The sequence below is a fragment of the Leptodactylus fuscus genome, chromosome 4 (genome assembly GCF_031893055.1).
Source record: "Leptodactylus fuscus isolate aLepFus1 chromosome 4, aLepFus1.hap2, whole genome shotgun sequence".
Lineage (NCBI taxonomy): Eukaryota > Metazoa > Chordata > Amphibia > Anura > Leptodactylidae > Leptodactylus > Leptodactylus fuscus.
The window spans coordinates 101,407,816-101,430,736 of NC_134268.1; the positions used below are offsets into that span (position 1 = coordinate 101,407,816).

The 22,921-nt window shown below is 41.0% G+C and overlaps 1 protein-coding gene across 3 annotated transcripts in view; it reads left to right on the plus strand.

Moving 5' to 3' along the window:
* CARMIL1 (capping protein regulator and myosin 1 linker 1) overlaps nucleotides 1-22,921 on the plus strand; it is a 260,007-nt gene that overhangs the window by 11,228 nt on the left and 225,858 nt on the right. For all 3 annotated transcript variants that reach the window (XM_075270894.1, XM_075270895.1, XM_075270896.1), the window contains exon 2: nucleotides 6,980-7,077. In XM_075270894.1, the coding sequence (XP_075126995.1) occupies nucleotides 6,980-7,077 (98 nt within the window). The remainder of the gene's footprint in view (nucleotides 1-6,979; nucleotides 7,078-22,921) is intronic.

A 22,921-nucleotide genomic window follows, 5' to 3' on the forward strand; every position in this document is an offset into this window, starting at 1 on the left:
CATGAAAATGCATGGAGCCTATCCTAATAATACATTCTCAGTAGTGAAATCCTAACTTCATTACTGAGGCAACTGATTTAAGAATGTGTACAGACTTATTAAAGGTGTTTTCCAGGCTTTATCAATTGATGACCTATCCTTAAGATCTATGGAAGATAAGCTGGTGTCCGACATTCGAGGATCAGAGGTTTGAGATTGTAGATGTTTCACAGGTCATGTGATGTCACGTTCATCAGTCACATAGGTGTGGGATGGGACTGAGCTGTGAACAAACTATCTCTAAAATAACCCACCTTAGCCCTCCATGCCCCAGTTCTTACTTGACTGTGACTTCCCAGTCATCGATGGTGGGCTGTAAGATTCTGAGCTATATTTTCATAACTCCATCAGAAGTGAATGTGGGTTACCGAAGCAATGAGTATACTGATTTTTGGCTGCTTCCATCACTTCCATTCACTTCTATGCCCAACCATTAAGGACAGTCTTCTACACAAGGCCACAGTCAGGTAAGACCAAGGCCACAGAGGCAGGGGGAAGGATGAGTTCATTTTAAAGATACCTGCGAGCCCCACCTCAGTTACCCGCATCTATCATGGACATGCCACAAATATCTTTCATGGGGAAAACCCCTTTTAAGCTTTACTTCGAGCTCCTTATTGTTTTCCTTGAGTAAGTACATATGCAGGAGTAGCTGTCATCAGGATCTGTGATCTGAGAAATTTTCTTGCAGTCATGAAACCATTTTACCTGCAGTGTTCTGCAAAGAAGTTTTCTACAGGGACTGTAAAATCTAGCTATTGCAGCTCTTGTATATCTCAGTTTATTTATGCAGAGCTGCCACACAGCTGATGCCATGATCCCCAGGTACTGTGTTAGTTACGGGTACTATGCTACTCTTTTCTACCCTTGTCTGCTGTAACTGTTTTATTCACTGCACTGGCGAATCTATCTAAAGTAGTCCATATTAATGGTCAAATTACACCAAGAAAAGGACTGTTATTAATAAGACAAAGGCCAAGATAGCTTTGTCCTTAAAGGGGTTGTCCCATCACAAGGATCCTATCTATACTGCTTGTTAATGTGGATGTAAGACTTTTCCTAAATACACTGCTTCAGCAAAACTGCTTTGTTTGTCCACTAGTTTACTTTATTCAATTCATTGAGGCCACAGCCCTGACCTAGCTGCTCATGAGTCAAGTGATGTATCTGCTGCTCTCAGGGAGGAGGGGCTAAGTGCAGGGAGCGAGCCTGTGTATCTAGCTATTCCTGTGTCTGCACCACATGACCTAGCTTCCTGCTATCAGATAGGGGAGAGGAGCTGCTTTCATTTCTTCTGTTCTCCCAGTTCTCAGGCTAGCTAATTCAATTGTGTTCATTATGGCAGAGACAGGCAGTCTCTGTATGTAACACAGAATGGAGTTGCTGCTGCCTGTACTTCATAGTCCAATATGGGTGGGCGGAGCTAAACGACAGGTTGCATGTGAAACCCCGCCCACCAAATGATGCAAGAAACCAGGAAGAAAGAAGATTTTACAGCAGTAAAGACTGATGAGTATGTGAGGTGGGAATACCCCTTTAAGTCCGTGGAAATATATTTTGTACTGATTTAGTCCCGGGAGCCCTAGGAGTTCTACGACACAAAGATGACAGTCAAATGCACTGTTTGGAAACTCATCAGCCTGCTTTACATGGACTTTATGTACAATACACTACACCAAACTCTCAGTAGTTACATCTGTTCTATACAGAGACCTGGCTTATTGCTTTATTATTACATGGACTCTTTCATCCATTAAGTGGTGTGCCCTTGATAGACCTGGCCGTGAAACCACATCGAGTAGAAGATGTGGGTCATAACTGAACCTTGATGTTGTGTTGTCCTATGCTGACTTATTCTGACTAGTCTTCAACGTATCATTTACCAACCTTTTAATAAAGCTCTGAATTTCAATAATTCTTTGAAAACTACTTTTCTGTTTTCTTATTACAGTGCTATTAACTTAACAGTAAGCATTTATGCAAAAGTTATGTCCGTATAAGGCAGTCTTTGAACATTTTGTAATATACATGTATAGTATTCATGTACTGTGTTGACTATCTCGAACAACATATATAACCTACATTCTCTATAATAGTATAGTGTTACACCTACAATTTTGCAAGCCTCAGAGCTAAAATTTCCTAGCATTCCTTGCTGGCTCAATGTCTGTACAAACTACTTGCTACTACAAGAGGTCCATTTTGTATGCATTTGACTATAAAGCTTTTTAGTTGGTTTCCATAGCAGCCGCTAAAATTGTGATCGCAGCTCTGAGTTATAATACAGAATAAAACTTTAGGACCTATGCAAAGTATGTACAATATCCTTGCATATGTATTGTAAGCCGATGGCTGGTCAGGTAATGGAGGGGGTGTACATCTCACCCAGACTACTAAGGTGGGTGAGATGAGAAAACTCCAGAAGGAATGTTTGTTCTCAGCAGACAACTTTCGTCTGCTGAGGATTTTGGTAAATGCTCAGTATTGGGCTGAATTTTTAGGAATGGCAGGTGGGTTGGTAGTGGGACCTGTCATTCCACCCCCCTCCAGTCCACACTTTGAGGCTGTTCCGGCAGCAACTCAGCTGCAGAGAGTCTGCTCATAAAAGGAGGCTTACGAAGCCAGATCCAGCAGCAGACTTTGGGCAGAGCTTGGCTGGAGAGCCAACAGAGAGGTCATATTTTTGGAGTTGTGTTCTGAGTGATTCTACTGGCTCTTGATTTCTGTTATTCTAGGTGAGGTAACCTATTCTATGTTTAGTTAGAGCCTAGCCGGGCAGGTTTTTATTTTTGTATTGTTTCCTTTTGTTGCTGCACTACCTTTTTGAGTGAAAATAAACTCTACCTTTGTTTTGGACTAAAGAAACTGGACTTGTGCGTCCATGTCACCCCACCTAGCAACCCCAGACCCTGACAGTATATTGAATCTAGAATGTGAAATGGTAATCACATACTGGTAGATAGAACAGCTTGTTTTATACTGACCTATCCATGGGTTTATATATAGGGGTGCAGAGGTAGCAATCTCCACCACACGCTGGAGACTGAGGGGCCCAAAGGTCTCTCTGCAACATAAGAAGACACGAGTATTATACTGTAGATAGCACGTGGTAAGTGAGGGTCTCAGTACTGACTTTGCTTTGGGGCCCCCGGAGTTTCAAGTTATGCTTTTGTGCTTGTCGGAATATTTGATTTTGTGAAAAACATACATACATTGATTTCAATGGAGCATATTTATTAATGATTTTTAGTCAGATATCTGACGTTAAAACCGCAAAGTTTGGGTTTTGTGACTTATAAACATCAGTTGCAACAATAACTGTTGTAGGTGTCGTTTTTCCATCTCCTACATCACTTTCATGAAAGCGAAGATGCCCTGGAAGTTACATTAGATGTTAAATAATATATGGCAGTTTACACCAGGTCAGGACCCTGAGGAGGAGTCCCGACATTTATGAGGCAGAGTGCACCTCCTCATTAATCAGGTGTTCTTGTGCCGACAGCGGGTATATGAAGACTGAAGTATAATATGCCATCCTATTAATATTATAAATGTGAAAGTTTGTGGGTTTGTGAGTTTGGATGTTCGGATGTTTGTTCCTCAATCACGGAAAAACCGCTCCACCGATTTGGCTGAAATTTTCCACAAACATAGTTAATACACCCGATTGCGCAATAGGCTACTTTTCGTCACAGTAGCGCACATACGTTTGTGCTAGGACCCCCACAAAACCCAAACTCACACCACCATCTCTGCAATCTCACACACTTTGGACCATAGCAAGCAACAAAATTCATATTGCCCTCTACAGCCTCGCCCCTAACCCCACACAATCTCATATACATATACTTTACCACTTTGCCCCTCACCTTAACGATACTCCAGGAGGCTCTCTTTAACGCTCCAGAGCAGCCATGTTTGCGGACCCCACCGCTTTGACAATCCGCGACACCGCCTACCCATGTCAATACCCCTAGGTGGTCTAATAAATGCAAAAAAAAAAAGTTTACAAAAAGTAAAACAAATATAAAAAAAATAAATAAAAAGGATTAAAAATTCAAATCTCCCCCCTTTCCCTAGAACACATATAAAAGTAGTTAAATACTGTTAAACACATACATGTTAGGTATCCCCGCGTCCGAAATCGCCCGCTCTACAAAGATATACAAATATTTTTCCTGTTCGGTAAACGCCATAGCGGGAAAAATGGTCAAAAGTGCCAAACCGCCATTTTTTCACTGTTTTGATTCTGATAAAAAATTTAATAAAAAGTGATCAAAGCAAAAACATTTCCCGAAAATGGTAGAACTACAAAGTACACCCGGTCCCGCAAAAAAAGACGCCCTATACATCCCCGTACACGCACGTATAAAAAAGTTACGGCTGTCAGAATATGGCGACTTTTCAAAAAATAATTTTTTAACACAGTTTTGGATTTTTTTAAGTAAATAAAACCATATAAGTAAGTAAATTTATAAGTAAGTAAGTAAAGTGGTATATAAGTAAGTAAATTTAAGTAAATAAAACCATATAAATTTGGTATCCCCGGAATCGTAACGAAACACAGAATACAGGGGACATGTCAATTTGGTTGCACAGTGAACGCCGTAAAACCAAAGCCCGTAAGAATGTCGCAGAAATGCATTTTTTCTTCAAATCCACCCCATTCAGAATTTTTTCCCTGCTTTCCAGTACATTATATAGAATAAATAATGGTGGCATCATGAAGACAAATTTGTCCCAGGAAAAATTAAGACCTCATATGGCTCTGGGAGCGGAGAAATAAAAAAGTTATGGGGTTTAGAAGGAGGGGAGTCAAAAACGAAAATCTAAAAATGCCATCGGCGGGAAAGGGTTAACTTCAAATACTTCTGTCCCAAAGTCACTATGTAAAGTTTCTCACAACACCGTATAGCAGCTCAAATACAAATTAACTTCAACACAAAAGTCTCACGTATTCTCTGAATTACAGAAAAAACAAGATACAAAGTTACATTTCATATCCCATGCCTTATACACAGTACGAAAACCTTACCCGCGCCTGTATATACCCACTTCTACAATCACCGCAGACGAAGTCGCGGGTAACAGCTAGTTCTTCATATATATTACCCTATGTCCATACCCATTGCTTTTATCACTGGAGGGACTTAGCTCCACACATTATGTAGAGGCCGCACCAGGTTAGAGCAGCTCAGCTCCCATTTACAGGGGTATTCTGGTTACAACAAAGTACTCCTTATCCAAAGGATAGGGAGTAATTTGCTGATTGCTCCATTGAAAATTTGGTCAAGGGTAACTTGCTGTGACTAGAATTCCCCTTTAAGTGGCTTTCCATATAAGGAGCTGTTATTAGTGGTTGTATAGGTGCCAACGTGAAGATATCAAAATCCTGGAAATCCCTTTTAAATCGTGTAGAAATAATCTATGAATAGAGCTACATCATGTGTATATAGTAAATATAATCCAGTCCTGCCCATTCTCACACAGGTGCTCTTGGGTTTGTGTGTAATGGAAAATCTTCATAGACTGCCTTTTCTTGCTGCTTTCTAATCTCTTACCCTGGTTTATTGGAGAATGTGTCTCCATTACCCACTACTTCTATAACAACATAGTCCAATGAAGGTCTAAATATTGACCGAAATGTTTCTTTTTTGCTCTATGCATATATCTATGACTGGTGGATAAAATCATGTCTGCATTAAACTATTGTGTTGTATACAAAGTCTGTTATTAGTGGATATCAAGGGTTGGGACCCTACTTCGTATCATATAAACAAGGAGTGCCCTCCACACCTCTTGGAACATGCAATTTAGGAACCAGCTCAGAGCACACTGCTGACCTAAGGTGGAAAACAGGAAGTAGATGTAGAGGAGAGAGGAGGACAGATCAAACTCGAAGATAGGAAAACTATAAATGTGATAACATGCAGATTGTTAAACTGTCATGTCTATTTACTGCACTGTTACTACAAATATGGAATCTCTGGAGTGCAGACATGTACAGTGTAAAAAGCTAACACACTGTCCATATATGCTGTGCTAGAAGTTAGGCTTCATTCATTGTTTTAAATTTTTTTAACACAATTAAAAAAAGTGTGAAATACTAAAACTAGAGATGCTTTGCTGAGGCCCTGCTGCTCCTATTCCGATGCTTCAGGGGTTCCTTACCAGTCTCTACTTCTTGGTTCCTCTTGCACACTGAAAATTGGAATCCACCAGTCACTGACTGAAGTAGGTCACCGCTGTTTTAACCGAATGGCTATTTCTGGAGATGAGCGAGTAGTATTCGATCAAATAGTCAAATATTGAGGTCTACTTGAATCGAATTTCGAATATTTCACTACTCGCTCATCTCTACTGTATAAGGTTTTTTCTTTTTTTTTTGTTTTTTTTTAATGCCTACGTTGTCCTAGTTCCTGTCCCACCTCTCCTGCATAGTTATTGGTGTAAAAAAAAAAAAAAAAAAAAAGCGCCAGGGAAGGTGGGAGGGGAATCGAATTTATACTGCGTTTATCGCGTGGTATTCGACTGAGTACGAGTATTTCAAATACTGTAGTATTCGATTAAATACCTACTTGATCGAATACTACTCACTCATCTCTAGTTATTTCTTGTGTGTTGAGAAGTAGCCAGAAATTGAGACCACTTGCGGACCCCTGAATTGTTGAAACAAAAATGTTGGGGATTGATGGAGTATCGCCTGTTGTTATTTTACACCATTCTCCGCTTTTCACCTGGATAGCCCCTTTAATTATTCTTTTTCTATACTATTTATGGTTCTATTACATTAAAAGGATTACATGGACTTCTATGAGTAAAGATAAAATGACTGAAGTTATAATTTTGGTAAGGAACACAACTTAAGACCTGTTAAAGTCTAAGTATGTTATTATGAAAGGTAATATTCATGTTTCCTTATTCTCAATTTTCTTTTTAGAAAGCATCCGGGATGTTATTGGGAGAAAAATTAAGATTGCCGTGAGGAAGAAAGTGAAACTTGAGATCAAGGGAGATAAAGTTGAAAACAAAGTCCTGGTATGTAAGCAGAATTGATTTTTATTAGAAGCTATTAGCAATGTTTTCCGCATCTGTTGTTGTGTGATTTGTAGTCTATTTGACATGTGTAGAGGCGTATGCTTTGAATTAATCTAGGAGGCCTATAGATTCCAGATACAGATGTGGCTGTGCAATATTATGGAACATTCGAAGGAACATCTGATGAATATATTGTTAGACTGTGACACATACACAAAGAGACAAGGGGAGAGGGAGCTGCCGGTGATCATGAGAATTCATTAAGTTTTTAATCATTTACATGCCATATTGGGTTGAGAAAAGCTTGGTGACAGCTCCAGCTTCTTAGTAATTCAGGAGCTCTGTGCTGGAATTGTAGTCTACGCCAGTCACAAACTGGCATAGATTTCAGGTATAAGTGATGCCAACTTTCAGATGTGGGGTGCAGAAGGAACAATGATGTGAATCTTTGGTCCTGGAAAGGGATATGTGTCAAAGATGTGCCACATTTATACCCATCTCCTTCCCATTGTCTGTTGGTAGTATAGAACCTACCTGCCGCCTCATCACAGGATCAGGCTGCTGCTTTGATAAGGAAAACTCTGTAAGAACTTGCACAGTGTTAAGAAACCAGTTTTCTTCTACAGATATGTTTTATGTTTCGGAGTACCTGGCGGAAACCCACAACAACACAGGGAGAACATATAAACTCCATGCTGATCCTTGGTTGTCCTTGGTCAGATTTGAACCTGAGACATCAGTGCTGCTAGGCTACAGTGCTAACCTCTGAGCTACTGTGCTACACTAACTTCTTTTACACGGTCTACTTGAAATGTCCAAAGCTCCTACTAAGAAGATGACATGCAAGAAGATAGATGTCAACAATGAATAGGTTGCAGGGCATCCCTGAGTGCCACGGATCCTTGAAACAGCTGATCGAAGGGGTTGCTGAGGTTGAACCCTAATTGTCCTGAAATTGATGTCTTATACGGTCAATTGATATTCTGTTTTTTTCAGTTCAGTAAATATGTCTTTCTAGAAAAAATGTTTCCCGATTACCTGAGTGTATATTCTGTTTTTAGTTGGGAATATGGTTATGTTAGGATTGTGTTTGAGATTGTCAGACTCAATGGCAGGGATCTGACATTTGCACCTCCACTGATCAGCTGTTTGGAGAGACTGAAGTGTTGAGCACTGCTACCGCTATACTGCTTACTAAATGCAGTTATGCCTTGTGTAGCAACTAGCTTGGTATTGCAGCTTGGCCTCTTTTCTTTGAATTGAACTGAGCTGTAAACCGGCTATATGACCAATGAAAGTGACATCACCGGCCTCTGCAACTGAGTGCTGATGCTGCTTTGAACGACTAATATTGATGACTTGTTCTAAGGTAGACTATGTTACGCCTAGGCTTGAGTTGGCGGGGCATGACTTGAGGATTCATAGAACACAAAAAAAGAGAATCCCTGCATCTTAACCACTGCTCAAGCACTGAACTAGGAATAACACAATGCCTAAAATGGTCTTTCAAAACATAGATTTAGTTCTCTTGATTGACATTGTATTTGAAATATATACAGTATTTGCTTGTCTATGTTTCTGGCTGATTTCCTATTTGCATGTAGTAATCTGTAATTAAATCCTCTTGTAATGATTTTCAAGAGCAAAGAACTGTAGGATCCATCCTAGGTGTGATAATTGTACCGCAGCAGAACAGTTTGGTTTAATCTGATGATTTCACCATTTATCTCAATGGTGTTATCCATTTCTAGCTCCTCATTGTGCAGTTAACTATTTGTGTCATCACAATGGGAGATGATCTGTAAGTTTGCCAGCCAGCTGATTAGGCCATTTTAGACAATAGCCCTTTATGTGCTGCCCACTAAAGGTTATCATCGGTTTTATATCAGAGAGAATATCTGTTCACACTGTATAGGAGATGTGTATGTACGATAAAGTGTAGCATGCTACTAGTTATTTATTGCTCTTAAGTTAAACCGTAACAAATAAGTATTTCCAGTTATTTTAAAAATACAAAAAAATTAATAAAATAAATAAGCAAATCACTATCTCAAATTAGTATGTAATATGCCCCCGTTAATTGTATTTGGCAGACAAATAAAACTTTAGAGATTACTTAGTCCAGTTTGAAAATCTGTGACCATTCCACTTTGTCTGAACATATTCTATAGGCCCTATTAGACATAAAGATATTTCTGAGCAAGTGCTGATTGACAACAAAACACTTGTTTATCAGGTGATTGTTGACGAGTGTTCATTCCCGACAACAGGTTACCGACAACTGGTTGTTAAAGAGGGCCTTTCAAGTCCATCTCTTTAAAACAATTATTAGCTGCCACTCCACTGGTTGTAGCACAGTTGGAATCTCTCCTCTAGCCCACAACGTTCCTGAGCAATTAATGTTGCTAGTATGCTGTTACAGCAGGGGTATTGCTGAAGTAATGATTCTTGTTCATATTGTATCATTCATGCTTGATTGTTTGACTTTCATACAGTGTTTTTACATATCTTGTGCAATGCTGGTGCATAGACATTGATAATGTGTGAAGGGCTCTTTAAGTAGTTTTCTCCCATAATTCTCTGTTTCTGTTACTCCTCCCTTCTTGTTGCATCTTCTTCCTGGGTATGTGTTATTCAGTCTGTAACCACTGAGCAACCATCTTGTAGAACTGAGAAAGGAATTGTGTTTTGACCGTATGGCATATCATCTCTCAAGGTAAAGACAAATAAACTACCTGAAGCAACTCCATTGCATCTCTCCACATGCAACCTGGGAACGCAGGGAATGAAATGTCAGCGCGTTCTGCTATCTGCCATTAGCTTACATACAGGAATTACAATCTCACATCTTCAGAGATTTCTCTAACATGCATCTGTGGCAGAATAGTCAAAACACAACTTTCTAGTTAAAACAAGCTATATCTGCAGCTCCTGCAGGATCTACAGACAGCCTGCAAGCAAGCACAGTGAGAATACAGCATAATCTGCAGCACGCCACACAGCCTGCAGGAGAGCTCAAAGCTGTCCTCCATCTTGAGCACATGTTCTCCTCACCACAGTGAAATAAGGGAAAGCGCCATCTTTATTGACATTTTCCACACAAAGGTACCATGTCCACAAGGAGCTATGTGGATTCCCCTGTCACTGCATCTGGGACAGTGCATCCTGCTATCAGGGACTCAGATGTGCAGGAAACAGACTCCATGTTTCAGGATGTACAAATTGAGCGATTAAAACGTGTCAGTAAACCCACGCAAAAGATTAGAGAGAACTTTGAAATAACTAAAGAAGAGTTCTGTGATAATCTTGATGAATTATGGCGAAGAACTGAACACTATATAGCAGCGCTCTCACGCCATGACAGTGACGCAGCAAAATTGGTCACCACACTAAACCGCTTATCTGCCGCCTATGAACGCCATCAGCGACTGTCTGCAAAATACGTCACATTCCTGAGTAACGCTGATTTTGATGATGCTATAGCAGAGCTAACTGAGAGGGAGAACCTATTCCAAACGAAAGATGCCGCAGTGAAAAACGCCAGAGATAAGGCAGAACTCCGCATCGCACACCTACAAGAAGTAAGGTCCCATCGGTCTACTTCATCCAAACATACGCTGTCATCCTCCAGATCCTCTCGTTCCAGAAGGTCAGCATTACACGATAAGCTTATTGAGATCCGTGCTGACGCAGAGGAGGCCAGTGTCAGACGGTCCTTTGCTGAGAAGGAAGCAGAAATGGCGCAAAGGCAAGCAGAGGCAAAAGCTGAAATGGCGAAGAAGGAAGCAGAAATGGCGCAAAGGCAAGCAGAGGCAAAAGCTGAAATGGCGAAGAAGGAAGCAGAAATGGCGCAAAGGCAAGCAGAGGCAAAAGCTGAAATGGCGAAGAAGGAAGCAGAGACAGAAGCTCAACTAAAAATTCTCCAAATGGAAAGGGAGGAAGCAGCTGCCTTAGCCAAGCTAAAGGTTCTTGAACAAGCATTAGATCAAGACGCCGACCTAGACTGCTCCATCCCTGCAGAAGTGGAAGACCCAGCTGACCGCACTGCCAATTATGTGCTGAAGCAATCATCTCCTGCACCGCCTGCTAAGTTACATGCACCAGCACCACTCCAAACCGACTACATGGCTGTACCTGTGAAGCATCAGATGATGCCACCTATCCAGAGCAAGGTAATTTCCAGCATCACACATGCAGATCCTCCAGAAACTAAACCACAGCTCAACCCTTATGCTACATCATTTCACCCCGATTCATCTCGGCCCCATATGCCAGAGAATTTATACGTCCCAGGGATATCACAAGTTAATCTGGTGACACAAGGTGGGAGATCAGACATGTCGGACTTTGCCAGATATATGATACGCAGGGAGCTGATAAACAATAGTCTCTCAAAGTTCGATGACCATGCTGAGAATTATAGAGCCTGGAAATCCACCTTTGAAGCAGTGATCAGTGATCTTAACCTCACTGCCAAAGAAAAACTTGACTTGCTTGTTAACTGGTTAGGCCCAGATTCTGCAGAACGTATAAAGACATTGAGAGCAGTTCATGCGGGCCACTCAGAGGAAGGTCTTGCTGCGGCATGGGAGAGACTTGAACAGACTTATGGCAGTTCTGAAGCTATAGAAAGTGCCTTATTTAAGAGACTTCATATGTTCCCAAAAATCACCAACAAGGACAACCGCAAGCTTCAAGATCTGAGCGACCTACTAAAGGAATTAGAGTTAGCCAAAATGGACCCACGTCTGTCAGGTCTGAGTTACCTTGACACATCTCATGGTGTTAATCCAGTGGTATCCAAACTACCATATGGCATGCAAGAAAAATGGGCCGACCTAGGTTCCAGATACAAAAGAGACCACAATGTGTCCTTCCCTCCTTTCTCTTATTTTTCCAGATTTATCAGTGACCAAGCTCGGAAAAAGAATGATCCCAGCTTTGACTTCACAGAATCCTCTCTACCAGCTTCATCATCATGTTCAAGGTATGAAACAAGCAAACGTAGAGACTTAAGGGGAACAGTATCTGTTAGGAAGACAGACGTCCCAATCGCTGCACTCTGCACCACCAAACAGGACACTCCTGTCCTTAAAGATAAAGACCCTAATAGTACGTGCCCTATCCACAAAAGGCCTCATCCCCTGAAAGAGTGTAGAGGACTTAGGGCAAAGACTTTGCAAGAACGCAGAGACATGCTCAAGGAGCTAGGAGTGTGTTACAAGTGTTGTGCTTCTTCAAAACATTTTGCTAAGGACTGTAAGGCTGTCATCAAGTGTACTGAATGCAGTAGCGACAAACATGTCGCAGCCATGCATCCTACTTCTTCATCTGACAACTCACATCCTCAAGCAGCATCTAAAGCCGTCACTGCGCATGGCGGGGAGCCATCGGCTCAAGTTTCAGCTACTACCACTGTCTCCTCCTCCTGCATGGAAGTATGTGGCAAGGATAATGGTCCCAAGTGCTGTGCCAAGGTGTGCTTGGTGAATGTCTACCCAGAAGGGCAATCTGAAAAGGCCATAAGGATGTATGCCATAATAGACGAACAAAGCAACAGGTCTCTAGCAAAGCCTAAGTTCTTCGAGATCTTCGGTATAGAAGGAGAAGCAATACCATACACTCTTAACACTTGTTCTGGTCGCATAGAGACTTCTGGCAGGAGAGCCACTGGATACGTTATCTCTCCAATTAACAAGAATATTCACATATCCCTACCAACGTTAATTGAATGTGACCAGATGCCTGATGATAGGGAAGAAATTCCTACGCCGGAAGCTGCATATCATCATTCCCACTTGAGACACCTGGCTAAGGAGATTCCTCCTATGGATGTGAATGCTGACATCCTGCTCTTGCTCGGAAGAGACATTCTCAGAGTACATAAGGTACGTCAACAATGCAATGGTCCACATGATGCCCCATATGCACAAAGACTTGACTTAGGTTGGGTAATCATTGGCAATGTATGTCAGGATAAGAGTCTCATGTCATCTCAAGTGAACTCCTTTAAAACCTTTGTGCTCAACAATGGACGCACAACCTACTTTAAGCCATGCCTTCATCACTATGAGGCAAAGGAACATCTTCCTAACTTAAAAAGGGCACCAGACATCGTCCCTACACCTTATGACGACTTAGGAGCCACAGTGTTTCACATAACACAAGACGACAACAGAGTAGCTTTATCCATGGAAGATAAAGACTTTATCAAAATAATGGACAGTGAATGCTTCAAGGATCAATCTAACCATTGGGTTGCACCCTTACCCTTTCGGACTGGGAGGGCCAGACTTCCTGACAACCGGGAACAAGCATTATCTAGATTCATCTCCTTGCAACGTACGCTGAGAAACAAGCCTGAGATGAGAGATCACTTTGTGGCATTCATGGAAAGGATATTCCGTAACAATCACGCAGAGCCAGCTCCACCTCTGCAAGAGCATGAAGAATGCTGGTATCTTCCTTCCTTTGGAGTATATCACCCTCGAAAACCCAAGCAGATCAGGGTGGTATTCGACTCAAGTGCCAAACATCATGGCGTATCTCTGAATGACGTTCTCCTCACGGGTCCAAACCTGACCAACAACCTGGTAGGGGTGCTAATGAGATTCAGAAAGGAGCCAGTTGCCCTTACAGCTGACATTGAGCAAATGTTCCATTGTTTTATTGTACGAGAAGACCACCGGAATTACCTGAGGTTTCTGTGGCACAGAGACAGTGATACCAACAAGGAAATGATTGAATACCGCATGAGAGTGCACGTGTTCGGCAACAGTCCTTCACCTGCGGTTGCAACATATGGCCTACGAAGGACTGCTTCTGATGGTGAATCAGAATTTGGAAAGGATGCTCGTCACTTTGTTGAAAAAGACTTCTACGTGGACGACGCACTCAAGTCCTTGCCCACTGCTGAGGAAGCCATAGACTTGCTGAGAAGGACTCAAGGTATGCTGTCCAGAGCCTGTCTGAGGTTGCATAAAATAGCCTCCAACAGTATTGCTGTCATGAAAGCTTTCCAGCCCAGCGATCTTTCATCTGGAAACATCTATCGGAAACAGTGGAAACACGTTCAGCATCTGGCCAATTGCTTCTGGAGCAGATGGAAAAAGGAGTATTTGACTCTTCTTCAAGGACGAAGAAAGTGGCAGCAGGTTAAACCTAACTTACAGGTGGGAGATGTCGTTTTGATGAAGGACCAGAAAGTGGAAAGAAATGCATGGCCTATGGGACTCATCTCAAAAATCTTTCCCAGCGAGGATGGTAGAGTCCGTAAGGTGGAAGTAACCATCACACGACAAGGTGACTCCAAGACATTCATCAGACCTGTATCTGAGACTGTCCTCCTGTTACCTGTCGAGGAATGAGTCAAGCAAAGAACATTGCAAGTACATTGACTCAGTTGACTCGTCACTGGACTATCCCAGGAACAGCTATATACCGTGCATTTGACGCATTCAATATTTTCAACTGTTCCTGAATACATGTTCACAGTTATTGTTATTTTTCCTTGTTTTTGCATTTTGTCTTTCAGGGTTCCAGAATATACCAGATGGACATTTATGTTAAGTAGTGAAATCCAAGGATTTCAGACGGGGAGTATGCTGTTACAGCAGGGGTATTGCTGAAGTAATGATTCTTGTTCATATTGTATCATTCATGCTTGATTGTTTGACTTTCATACAGTGTTTTTACATATCTTGTGCAATGCTGGTGCATAGACATTGATAATGTGTGAAGGGCTCTTTAAGTAGTTTTCTCCCATAATTCTCTGTTTCTGTTACTCCTCCCTTCTTGTTGCATCTTCTTCCTGGGTATGTGTTATTCAGTCTGTAACCACTGAGCAACCATCTTGTAGAACTGAGAAAGGAATTGTGTTTTGACCGTATGGCATATCATCTCTCAAGGTAAAGACAAATAAACTACCTGAAGCAACTCCATTGCATCTCTCCACATGCAACCTGGGAACGCAGGGAATGAAATGTCAGCGCGTTCTGCTGTCTGCCATTAGCTTACATACAGGAATTACAATCTCACATCTTCAGAGATTTCTCTAACATGCATCTGTGGCAGAATAGCTAGTTTTGGTGCTTCTTATACAATTTAGGCTCTGTACTGTCAGGAAGGAGCAGACTAAGGGTGTGATTCTGAGCTCCAACATGGACTGTCTCTGACTGGAGCTCTGAATCGCGCCCCCCACCCCCACCTGACTTTGTCCTTGTGACATTGTAGCTGCACTTGTTGTTCAGGAATGTTGGGGGCTAGAGAAAAAAATTCCAACTGCGCTGGAAACTGTAAAACAACGACTATTCATAGATAAGATAAGATAATCCTTTAATAGTCCCACATTGGGGAAATTTCAGGTGCTAAGAACTTGAATTGGTTGAGGTGTTGAAAGGTCCTATTTAAAACACCATATCCAAAAAGACTTTTACTTGCTGGATGTAAAAAATTAAATGCTTTTAAATAATGGTTATAGTCTGGAAAAAATCCACATCTAGCACATGATTAGGATCTTTCAAAGAATTCATGACTGAAACTCAGATTTGGGAAGTAAATATTGTGGTGGATCAACACATGGATTATCTCTATTGTAGTTTAGTGGTGCTAATCTGCAGCCTTTCATGTTGAGATTGAGCTAAAATGTTGATTTAAAAACTCCAAAATGTAATAGATTTACAATGCAATTTTCACCCTCTGCAATGGTTGAAATTTGCTGCAAATTTACAAAAACAATTGTATGTGAAATGAGGATTTCAACATAATCTGTTACAGACTTTTGCTGCAGTTTATCTCCTAACTGGCCTTGCACTTTGGATAAATTCTGGTTGAAGTTATCTCACTTGATCTCCCTGCAACACATAGCAGTTGTGGTCCCATTTTACCACCTAACTTGTTTGACTTTGGGTTACTTCTGAGCACATTGTCTAACTGGCTTCCCAGTTTTTACCTTCAACTTACAGGGATCTGAACTTTGCTTTGAGGAACCTCTCTAGTGGTAGCCCTGTCAAGTCAAGAAACCTTATCAGGCAAGAGAAGTGTCTGAGTAAAGGCTGAGGTTAGGGCCAGCAAACTTTGTACATAGTTAGGCAATAGGTCAAGATGGGTAACACCGCTTCAGAGGTCTGAAACAAGTTACGGTGAGATATAGGCAAGCAACAGGGTACAGGACAGAAAACCGAGACAAGGTGAGGTAAAAGCTGGATTTGAGGATAATATTGGCTTAGGAACTAGGAACCTAATTGCTGAAGCCCTCATATATACAAGGTAGAGTGTGGTGGCACCTGTCAGTGACCTGGCAGCTAGAAGAAATGAGGTACTGGTGACTGTGCTCAGCTGGACATATGTCCCATAAAGAAAGAGGGGAAAGAGACGCTGCCTTGCACCTCTGACAATAGGCTCTCTCCCAAAAACAAAAGGATCGAACACTTGAAAAATAACTTCCTGATCCTCATCTCCCCATACATCTCTTTGTGACCTAGTGTTTCTGAATTGTTGTCTGTTAGTCCTGTACCACTGTCCATGTTCTGGGCACTGCTATTAAAGACTTGCATATTGTTTGGCGGTCTTAACCCCTTAGCGACCCTTGACGTAACTGTACGTCATGGGTCGCATGGGGATGTATGGAGCGAGCTCACACGCTGAGCTCGCTCCATACACGGCAGATGCCGGCTGTATAATACAGCCAGGACCTGCTAATAACAGCAGCGGTCGGTGCCCGAGCCGATCGCTGCTGTTAACTCTTTACACACTGCGGTCAAACGCGACCGCAGCGTGTAAACAGCGCAGGCGGCATGGGCGCCGCCATGTTTTGCCGATCGCCGCCCTCCTGAATGTCACATGAGGGCGGTGATCGGTTGCTATGACAGCCGGAAGCCTATTGAAGGCTTCCAGGCTTGTCTCTGCACTAGATCTATTAGACGATGCCAGAGGCATCGTCTAATAGAAGTGCTGCGATTTTCCTATTCACTGCAATACTGTAGTATTGCAGTGAATAGTATGAGCGATCAGACCCCCTAGGTTTCAAGGTACCTAAGGGGTCTGATCATAAATGTAACAGAAGAAAAAAAAAAGTTTTTAAAAGTATTAAAAAAATATAAAAGTTCAAATCACCCCCCTTTCCCTAGATTAGCTATAAAAGTAATTAAAGAACATTAAACATAAACATATTAGGTATCCCCGCGCTCCAAAATGCCCGAACTATTAGAATATTAAAACATTTATCCCGTACTGCGAATGGCGTAGCGGCAAAAAAAAATAAAAACAGCCAAAAAGCGTTTTTTTCAACACTTTGCCTCCTATAAAAAATTGAATAAAAAGTGATCAAACCATCAGATCTTTCCCCAAATGGTATCAATAGAAACGTCATCTTGTCCCGCATAAAAAGACACCACAACCAGCTCCATACATGGAAATATGAAAAAGTTACAGGTGTTAGAACATGATGACACAAATTTTTTTTTCTATTTTGCAAAGTTTATCATTTTTTTAAAAGTATCAAAAAATTTCAAATACTATATAAATTTGGTATCACCGCGTTCGTCCTGACACGTAGAACACAGGTAACATGTCATTTGTACCAAACGGTGAACGCTGTAAAAATTAAACCCATAAGAAAATGGCGCAAATGCATTTTTTCTCCAATTGCACCTCATTCTGAATTTTTTTCCAGCTTCCCAGTACATTGCACAGCATATTGAATGATGCCATTACAAAGTACAATTTGTCCCGCAAACAATAAGCCATCATGTGACTCTGTGAACTGAAAAATGAAAAAGTTATGGCTCTTGAAATGTGAGGAGGGAAAAACGAAAATGCGAAACCAAAAAATGGCCTGGTCCTTAAGGGGTTAAAATAGTAAGCACTGACCTCTTAAAAATTTTGGCTCACCACAGGAGGTCCCATATACCAGAATTGAACTATATGCCAGTCAGGCTTGAGATGCTGTAGCTCAGTATGGCTGATGTCTCTGCTCCATCCACTTTGCCCATTTTCCCACCTGCTAACCACTTTTGAGAAAAGTGCCACGTTTTTGTTGCATTTTTTGATACAAATGGACATGCACCAAAAATGTGCCACTTGTGGCAGCAAACTATTGTGGTAAGATTAATACCATCCCCCTCCGTCTTTCATTTGACACTTATAGAATAGACTGAATTAATCTCAGACATAAATGTATTGTTCACAACAATAAGTCTTTTCTTTAAATGAAATGGAATTGCTGGCAGGATCTTCTATAGTAAGATAACTGTGTATTCACAAGACGGAACAACGCAAGGCCAAGTACCTGAATGAAAGGATCCCCAAAGGCTGGAAATAATATCACTTAAAGCTAACTTTCATTGCAAGCCAAATCAACCTCATTGAGCAACGCGGCCCTTTATAATATTAATATTTCATTGATCTCACCACTGTAATCGTTTACATGAATTAATTTCCATGCACGGTTTTGTGAGGTTATCAGAGTTCTGCTCTAATAACTGTCACTATAGGGAAATGTTCTGTAGTAACGCGCCCTGACACATTGATACATAACCCTCTCATTCTATTCTCATGATACAGTACCTTTGCCACTCTGACAGTTGTTTTCACTCCATTTATGTTACAAGGAACTGGGCTTGCCTTTGGGTATGACTGTTCTGTAGTTTTCAAATCGTATTGCTTGTTTGGATATAGCAAAATATAAGAACAATATATTATTACTTTTTTATTAGTAGTATTCGTCTATATAGCACCATGGTGCTATACATTTGTGAATGAGTTTACTTGCATAGTACAAATAAGTACAATAAATGCCTAACAAACTAACTAGATGACCAAAATGATACAAGTAGGAAAGAGGACCCTGCCCACAGACTTACATGCTATATGTTTTAATCTGATTTCATTCTACATAAAAATCCAGTTGAAAATAGATGTAGCTATGCCAAAATGTGCATCAAGTAGAATAATATTTAAAAACCTACTTTTTTTTTCATATCACCTTTTATTAATCACATATTACACACCCTACAATTGCATATAAAGCTAGCATTGCACATATAGTCCACACACCTGGAATATACTAAAGCATACAAATCAATACAGAAATGAATCCACAGAACAGTGTAATGTCTTATAGCATGTAGTATACATCAGTGCAGCACCAAACGGTTAAATTAATGTTTTGTATTGCAGATAAAATCTGGGTATTGGATACTGATGACCTATCAGCAGAAAAGGTCAACTGTATTTGATCAGCTGGTGTCTGACACCCAAATCCTGTACTGATCAGCTAATCTGAGTACCAGAAGCTGTATACAAGATATAAGGCTGTAGGAAGCTCTGTTCCTCTTCAAGTGAATGGAGGCAGAACTGCTGTTTCCTGGTGTCACCTCTACAGACTACAACTGGTGATGCCAAGGGATCTGCGGCTCTTCTCAAATTTACTTGAATAGTAGCAGATCTGCTTCTGGCCTTACACATTGTATACAGCTTCTGGCAGCTGGACTGTGTATAGGTCATCAGTATTCGATATCGTTAGGGTAAGTTCACACTGGGTTTTTTGGTCCGGAACCTGAGGCGGAGGCTGCTTCAGCTTCCGGACCAAAATACAGGTAGCTGCGACTGGATGCCAGTGCTGTGCACCAGCATCCATTCGCACACTCCGCTCTGGATTAGGCCCAAATGAATGGGCTTAGTCGGGAGGGAATGCACCTAAAAGAATGAGCATCTCGCTTCTTTTTCCGGCAGCTGGAACAAACGGCTCCCTGAAAAAAAGAACTGACCGGCTCCCATTGATTTCAATGGGAGTCGTCTTTTTGGTCAGGATTTTGAGGCGGATACGACGTCAAAATCCTGACCAAAAAACCCTGCGTGAACTTACCCTTAGGTCTCAGATAACCAACTTAGGAGGATAACCAACGAGGACCTACGTTGTGGAAACACAGTTTTTTTTAATGTTGCTGATTTTGTTTTTGTTTTGTTTTTTGAGCCAAAGCCAAGAATTCCTTTCACAAAAGGAATGTGAAATATTTAGGAAGCTCTTTATGCTTCTACATTCTGCTCAATCCACTCCTGACTTTGGCTCAAAAAACCTGAGCAAAATCTCCAACAAAAAAAGCCGCATTTCTACAATGGGAGGTCTTACAGCAGCATCACCCTGCTCTCACAGTACAGCACTATAGACGCTGCTGTGAGGAAGGGCGTCCCTGAATTCAGCGCACTGTTGTCTTTCTAGCAGTATATAAAACCGCATGTGCCCCAGATGATGAAAGATCCTCTAATAAATCTGCCTTGTCCTGGAATAAGAAATGTTCGTGTGATGTACTCCTACTTTACTTAATCCAAATGTCCACTGCCACAATGTTTTCATTCTGTCAATTCTGTATTCCCCATTGCTTGAGCCCAAAAAATTACCAACAATTTTTTTCCATTTCCCGGACCTAAAGTAATGTCTCAGAGTCTACTGATGCATGTGTTTACAGTAAAATTAATAATTCTCTTTTTTATGGTGTACAGAGCAGTGTAAGCTACATCCTCAGGAAGTTGTTCAGAATGACTCAGTTCTTTACTTGATATAGAATATGTTCTCATGTTACATAATAAGAACATCCAATAGTAGTTTACTGATAACGCCCTGAATGTGAAGCTGTATGAAAAGGTGCAAAGAGCACTTTGTAGTTGATTCAGGTTTCCTAGATTAAATTTGGTTGTGCTCTTTAGAGCATAGTAGGTCACCATCTGTATTTTGGGTTATTTGGTTTACACTGGGGGATGATTAACCTTTTATAGGGTGTTTGGGATACCATTGGCTTAGTGTAGAATTTTATATATTACAGTAAAAGGACTCGTATACAACAAAAACATTGATTATTGTATTATTTTCATGTCTATTTCTTTTCCAGCTGTTTGATATGCAGTTGTGAGGTTATGGCCTTAGGCATAAACCAGCTTGCGACTTAAGCCTTGAGTAAACTGTGCATTCAAGTCTAAACAGATTGTAAATTCCGCTCTAAGAGAGTTAGAATTAGGCGAGTCAATGGCAGACGGCCGGAGATAGGAATGCACAGCTGCATTGTACCAAGTAACAGAATTCTCTAACATTTGTGAACTATAAGACGCACTGGACTATAAGACGCACCTAGGTTTTAGAGGAGGAAAATAGGGAAAAAAAATTTTGAAGCAAAAAATGGTAAAATATTTAATATATGGGAGTTGTAGTTTTGCAACAGCTGCAAGGCCACATTGACAGGTGACCCTGCAGCTGTACGGGGATGCATAGAGTGTTTTTTGTTGCGGGGCCAGAAGTACTTTTTAGTTATACCATTTTGGGGAATATCTATTTCTTAGATCACCTTTTATTGAAAAAAAAACCGGTGGTTTATGATATATGATTTTCTACTTTTATATATATATTCTAGGGACAGGAGGTGATTTAGAACTTTTATTTATTTCATATTTTTATTATATATTTTTAAAGCTTTTTTTTTTTTTTACTATTTTATTCCCCCCGGGGGCTTGAACCTGCGGTCGCTTGATTGCAAGTCCCATAGACGGCAATACAACTGTATTGCCGTCTATGGGACATTCTGTCTATTAGTATTACGGCAGGGCAGAGGAGCGCAGCGATGTCGCAGGCCCCGGCACCTGTAATGGCGTCTATCACTTGACGGCTTCCGCCTCTCTATTACAGCGGATGCCAGGCGCCACATTCGTACTATAAGACGCACCCTTCTTTTACCCCCAAATTTGCGTCTTATAGTCCGAAAAATACCTGATAGCTGCACTATGGTAAGTATGGCATCTTGAAGAATGTTACATTTTGCTTGGACCTTCTTATTTTCAGTGCAAATATAGAGAAACAACATGTCAGAATGAAGATGTAGCACATGTATTCTTCACTACAACTACTGATGGCAACATTTTGCAACAAAATGTCAGCCCCAGGGAGAAAGATCATTGCATTTAAATGTTATGATTGAAGGTATTGATTATTATCTGGCCTAAATAGAATTTCTGGTAGCTGGTCACCAGCATATCTATATTAGTACACAGTGATTATAGAGGAAACCCCATTATGAGAATAGCATGCTATGGTACACACTGTTCTTTCCCTACGCTAGTAAAATTTAAATGGATCCAAAGGTGACCATACACCTTAAATGGAGGATGAGGAGAATGTCTTTCCAGTTCTGGTGAGGGCTCAGCTCCCATGAGAACAACATGTCTGATTTCATCTGCAGTGGATGTTGAGTCAAGACTCTCTCCCATACACGCTCGGTGTGAGGCCTGTCCCACAGTTCATCTGACATTCATCTAATGTGTATGGTCATGTTTATACAGAAATCTGAATCAATTTATTATTAGCACTACATTCTGAATATTTATTTTTCGAAAGTACAATAGCATATCGCTTGGCTGTACCATCGGTTCATGGGGTGAGCATCAACTATTGTTGACACTGCTAAAATGAATTAGCAATAGTGCTATGAAACTCCTGCCACTTCATCTCCTGTTGTGTTTGCTGGTACTTCATCACCCCTTGGTTGACTTAATAAACCAACAATATAACTTGCACGTTCAAATAAAGCCAAGCATAGTCTTCAGGAGACTAAATGACACTGCGCTTTTCTTGTTTTACTGCCACTTTCCTTCTACCGGTTATTGGGGGTCCTAGTGTTTGGATGCCTACTGATAGGACACTGATGGCATATGATAGTGATGTCCAGACAAAGAAAACCCCTTTTAACGCAATGTTGTCAGTCCAGATTTTACTTGATTCTCCTGTACACTTTATACACATTAACTCTCATAAAGTAAGTAGAGAATTGTAATAAATGAAAGCCATTTGTAATCCTATATG